Source organism: Cebus imitator, unplaced genomic scaffold (assembly GCF_001604975.1).
Source record: "Cebus imitator isolate Cc_AM_T3 unplaced genomic scaffold, Cebus_imitator-1.0 Scaffold62, whole genome shotgun sequence".
Lineage (NCBI taxonomy): Eukaryota > Metazoa > Chordata > Mammalia > Primates > Cebidae > Cebus > Cebus imitator.
The window spans coordinates 99,546-105,545 of record NW_016107377.1 but is presented as its reverse complement, the minus strand read 5'-3'; the positions used below and the strand labels follow the sequence as shown (position 1 = coordinate 105,545).

Genomic DNA, 6,000 nt, shown 5'->3' with positions numbered 1-6,000 from the left:
TTTTTTTAAGACAGGGTCTCTCTCTGTCACCCAGGGTGGAGTGCAGTGGCGCCATCAGAGCTTACTGCAGCTGCCATCTCCTGGACCCAGGTGACCCTCCTGCCTTAGCCTCCCCAGCAGTTGGCTCCACCACATCAGCTAATTTTTTAGCTTTTAGCAGTGAGGAGGTCTCATTATGTTACCGAGGCTGGTCTGGAACCCCTGGCCTCAAGGCATCTGCCCACCTCTGCCTTCCAAAGTGCTGGGATTACAGACGTGAACCACCGCGCCAGGGCTCTTATGATTTTTATGTAATGTAATACACCATGAAATTTGTGCTCTGCCTAGTCCAGTCTGAGCAGGAGTTCCCTGATACTCTGGAAAACATTTAAAATCATTCCAGTAGGCCGGGTGCGGTGGCTCACGCCTGTAATTCCAGCACTTTGGGAGGCCGAGGCGGGTGGATCTCGAGGTCAAGAGATCAAGACCATCCTGGCCAACATGGTGAAACCCCGTCTCTTAAAAAAAAAAAAAGAAAAAGAAAATCATTCCAGTAAAAGAAAAGAAAAAATCATTCCAGTACTCCATCCATTCATCCCTGCAGCACCCAAATGGAAATTTTGCGTTTCAGACAGGGCACTACCCTTAGAATAGTGGGCTTCCCCAGCAGCCTGGTGAACCACGACACTTCTGAGTTTCATGAAAAGAGGGCAGACATCTGGCCAGAGCTGAGAGGCAGGAAGTGGATCACGGTGCCCTCCTCCCGTACTCCAGCTTGGATTACTGAGGCCAGGGCCCTGGCGCTGCAGAAAAGGTGCATGACTACTTTAAGGCTACTCACTCTGTGACTCAAAGGGCCGGGTGGAGGCTGGAACTCAAGGACCTCCCGGGCCTGGTGAGCCCCCACCCCGCGCCATGGGCGGGGCTCCCGGGGTCGCCTAGGCAACCGGCGAGTGCCACGCCCGAGCCCAGAGCCCCCGAGGGGAGGAGGGAGCGCGAGCGATTAGACGTCTCGCGGTGCTATGGCTACTTCCCCAACACCACCCCCGACTCCTCCCCGCGGAAGTGCTTGTCGACATTCTCGATCGCTGATTGGTCCTTACGCTTCAAGGGCGGAGTCCCTGGCAGGCGCGGTGCGTAGTTCCGGCTGCCGGTTGACATGAAGAAGCAGCGGCGGCTAGGGCGGCGGTAGCGGCAGGAGTTGGGGCTTGCAGCGGGCCTCTGGGCTAAGAGCGGGACGCGGCCTAGAGAGGCAGACAGCGCAGTGGGCTGAGAAGGAGGCACAGCAGCCGCCCTGGCCCGTCATGGAGATGGAAAAGGAGTTCGAGCAGATCGACAAGTCCGGGAGCTGGGCGGCCATTTACCAGGTGCGGGAGCGCCCCGGAGCGTGGCGGGCCCTTCGCTTAGGCCGCGTGAACATCCCCCTCAGGTTCCCAGGCCCCAGACTCCCTCTGGGTCTCGCCTCCGCCTGGCCCCTACCGCTTGAGGATTCGATGGGACAGCGACGCACTGCGCCCCCCGCTCTCTTTGTCCCCCTGGTGGGCCTGTTTCTCGCCGCGGCCTTGGAGCCCCCTTCAATCCCCCACCTCCCTCCTATTCTCTAGCCCTGGTGACTTCTCAAGCCGGGGGGCCGCCGGTCTGTGCTCTAAGCGCGAATCCATCGCACCCCGACCCCGCCCCCTGCCTGTCCACTCTTTGTCCCCCAGGGTGATTTAGCACCCCCACTGTTTCCTTTTCTGGACTGGACCACCTCAGACTCCCTCCCTTTGTCTCCCTGGGGGAAAAGGTTACTCACCTCCCTTCACGTTTCCTTTCCCCTAGTCTCAGTGTGCGTCGAGTCCCAGGGATGACAGTCCCCTTCCCACTTTCTGTTCATTCATTTATTGGATAGGAGTTGGCGAGCCTGTTCTGTACTGGGCATCGCTTAGGCACTGGAGACTGTGTCTGCTAAACAGGACAGGCAAGATCGTAGTCTTAGTGAAGCGTAGAGTCGAATAGGGCAGTCAAACACAGGAGCGAGTAATTCAGTTACAGGTGCTGTGAAGAGAATGACTTCCTAACGGGGTACAGGGTGACTGCATAGCCAGTACAGGTGCCGGCTGCCTTAGAGACAGGGATCAGGGAAGGCCTGTCAGAGGCAGAGACATTTGCTTTGTGAGCTGAACCAGGAGGAGCAGAAAGCCACGAGAATATGGGGCTAAAGAACCTTCTGGCCAGGAGGCCTGCGGTACCCACTCCATTGGAGCCATGTTACTATCTTTTCGGGCAGGGAATCGGGAAGGTTAGTGTTTTAACCCTCTCTAAAATAGCATCTTTTCTCAATGAGCAGCTTAGTCTTCGGTCATGGCTGAGATGACCTTGTCTTAGGAGTCTTCATCTCTTTGTGTGTTAAAAAGTTAGGAAGGTAGGATTTCTTGTATATCTATAAAACAAATAGTTAAAAACACAAAGAGATTTTCCTTTCATAAGCAGCTAAATCCTCTGAAGAAAATACGTGCTCCCAATTAAATGTCACTGCGGGGGCTGTGAAGATTAAAACCACACTTGCACAGTATCTTAAATTAAGCAATGTACAGAATAGAGAGATTTTGTTACTTGTATAAAGGGAGAAGGCCGTTTATTCTGTTTTCAGCTTATAGGCTCAAAAGGCAAATTGTGAGATCTATCAGCTGTTTTGAGCACCGCTTAAAAAGGAAAAAAGCTTTAAGCAGTTCTGTGGTATGCTTGACTAACAAAAGCCTTTTTTTTGGCAGCCTTGATTTTCATGTGGATTTACATAAAGCTTATTTGACGGGATTCTTTTTATTTGGACTGTAGTGTGTATATTAGTTTCTGCTAGACTAATATTTCTAACCACTGTAATCTATATGCTAATACATATGATCAGTATATAAAACTTGTATATCATATTTGGTCTCTGAATTAGTTGAATGAATCTTGCAAGTGACTGAGAATGTGTTGACAGATTTTCTGCATCAGTTTAATGCAGTTGAGTCTTACGTGGCTTTAAATGAAAATTGTTGATCTGAAGTGTTGGTATTGATTATGGTACACCCCATCACAGGTGGAAGCATTGTGGAAAAATCTTTTCTCCACCACACTCATGCTTGGCTAATTTTTGTATTCTTAGTAGAGATGGGGGTTTCAACCATATTGGCCAAGCTGTTCTCGAACTCTTCACCTCGTGATGCTCCCGCCTCAGCCTCCCAAAGTACTGGTATTACAGGCGTGAGCCACTCTGCCCCATCTGTTTCTTACAGTTTTAAGGCAGGGTGGCCTGACCTGTCACCCAAGCATTGTTAAAACTGTTAAGCATGCAACTATCATGGAGTGTGTCAGTTTTCAATTAATTTCCTTCATTGTTCTTAAGTTTTTCTGTCACAAACCCCACAAGGTAGTCAAGGTGTTGAGATTTTCCCTGCTTCTTAATGGATTACCACATTCCTGGAGGTAGTTTCTTTCGGTCTTAGAAAATTGTCACGGTGGGCTTTTCTCACCTCCATTGTATGGATATTTTTCTTCTCTAAAATCTTGAAATCGGAAGCTTTTCTCTTTTTAAGAGACGGGGTTTCACCATGTTGGTCATGGCTGGTATTGAACTCCTGACCTAGTGATCCACCAGCCTCGCCTCCCAAAGTGTTGGGATTACAGGCGTGAGCCACTGCCCCCGGCTGCTTTTCTCCTTAAGTGTAAAGGTAGCTCTTTGTCATACAACTGTAGTATTTTCTAAAGCCGTTCAAATGACCTTGAGTCTAAAGTGGCTAATTTTCCAAGGTATGTATCACTTTACCAAAACGATTATTTTTCAAAGATTCAAGGAAATGTATTTACAATGGGCAGAAAATGGAAGTTTAAAAAAATTAATATTTTATTGCACGTCAAAATGAGGGCAGCCTTATACAAAGACATAGTTTGAGCTTGCCTTGCCTATTGTGATTAGAGAAGCAATGTAATTTTTGCTTACAACTTGGTAAACAGGTCAGTTACTCTTATTTTCTAATTAAAACAAAAAGATGTAAAAACTCAAAAACTATTGGGAAAACTTTGAAATGCTGAGGAATATGGCAGCTTAGAAAACAAATTTTTCAGGCAGAGATTCTGTGCCAGGTCAGTTTGTTAAAGTAAGCATAACTGTATTTTTAATCTTTAATACTAATAAATAGCGTAGATGCTAATAAGCATTTAGGTCTATAAAAAGTCAGCTTTGCTAGTGCATATAGATAGCTTTAAACATTTTCTAGCATTTAAACACTTTAAAATCATCCAGTTGTTTGATTTGGCCTAGCTGTCTAAAAGGAGAGAGTGAGCCCAGGTGAGGAAAAAAGATTGGTTTTATGGAGGTTTTATGGAGCTAGAATGAGAGGAGAGAGGAGAGGGTTGAGTGAATGGAAATAATAGCTCATGTGCTGCCTACATCTGTAGTTAAAGAGGGGCTGGGTCAGGTGTTTTGCTTGTTTTCTCTTCTCAATTCTTTGATTCTCTGACACCATTCACTATATTTCAGTGTGAATGATTTGATTGTTTCAGATAAAGGAGATTGCAATAGTAGCTTGTGACATGAAGGCAAGATTTATTCCATGTTAGAGGCAGGCTTTATAAAATGGGCCACTCTTCCAATTGATGTTTGTTTTTATAGCTGTTTTTGTTATGAAATATTACCTAAGCCCTGACTAGGTTAAAACCATGTAACAATGGTTCACTAAAATTCCTTACTGATACACAGCTTATGTTATATTCCAAAAAGATGAATATTAAAATTTGTCAATAACATTTATTTAAATATCATTTTCTTCAGAGGAAAAAAAAACCCTATTTTGTGCAGAAGAGAAATATCTATACACTAAAAAAAAAAAAAATTAAAAAAAAAAAAAAAAAAAAAAAAGACTAACGGAAATGACGGGAGAGACTGGGACGTTCTAGTCATCTTCAGTGACCCATTAGATCTAAACGTTCTCGTTTAGCCCTGGTTTGAGTGAACTAAATTTAGGCGTCTGATCTGTGCTTTGGAAATGGTGTAAATACCTTTGTAATTGTCTAGGCTGATACTAAATTAACTGGGAGCAAAAGTAGAAATAGTGGAGGGAAGAACTTTTTGCTATTGTTATTTGACATCACTGGCATATTTATAGGAATACTTTGGTGTTTTTGGAAGTGAGTAAACCACACCAGATGGTTCCGAAAATTCAGCTGTGGGGTAATGGTAATGCCGCTTTTTCTTAGCTGCAGCTTATCTGCCGCTGCTCTTCCTGCGTTTTGCATTTTATCACGAATAGCTCCTCAAAATCTAAAATACCTGGTATTGAATAATGTAATTGAATGTATACTGAGTTTCACGGTAGAAACGAATAAGAAATTTCCTATGGAGGTTTTTTGACTTAACTACTGAAATTACGACCTTTTCTTATGTGTTTCTTTCCCTTTTCTCTTTGTTAAAGAAACTGTCTTCTGATCTTTTAGATTACAGAATCCTTTTGGCAATTTTTGTTCCTTTCAGTGCTTTTTCTTTCTTTTTTGCAAATAGAGATGGGCTTTTGCTGTGTTGACCAGGTGGGTCTTGAATTCCTGGCTTCAAGCAATCCTCCCACCTTGGCCTCCTGAAGTTGGGATTGCAGGCGTGAGCCACTGTGCCTGGCTTGCAGGTACTTTTTCTGAGGCCTGCCTGAGCCTATATATATTTTGTACAATTTGGCATCCCTCCCTACAGTGTTTATGCTAATTTGTTTCTGGTAACAGCTAATCCTGGCAAATAGACTGGGCGTGTTCCTTTATGCTGCCCATGTTCAGGAAAATTGGAATTCTAGCTGGGTCATTGTTACTAGATGATGTAGTCTGGCACCAGCCATTCCGTGTGCACATTTTGTGTATCCAGGAGGGCTGGGAACTTTGGAGTAGTTGGTGATTCCCTCTGCCACATTTCGTTGGTTGGTCACTATGGTGTCCTTCCCACCACATGAGAAGTCTAGGTTCTCAGATGTTGCTTATAAGCCTGCAGTGGTTTCTAGTTTCACACTGCAGAAAGGA

At 45.2% G+C, this 6,000-nt stretch overlaps 1 protein-coding gene across 1 annotated transcript in view; it reads left to right on the top strand.

The window, feature by feature from the left end:
* The first annotated feature begins 1,076 nt into the window (after positions 1-1,076).
* Positions 1,077-6,000, top strand: part of LOC108305327 (tyrosine-protein phosphatase non-receptor type 1-like) — a 66,792-nt gene continuing 61,868 nt past the window's right edge. The window contains exon 1 of the mRNA XM_017529916.2: positions 1,077-1,346. Within this exon, the coding sequence (XP_017385405.1) occupies positions 1,284-1,346 (63 nt within the window). The 5' untranslated portion in view covers positions 1,077-1,283. The remainder of the gene's footprint in view (positions 1,347-6,000) is intronic.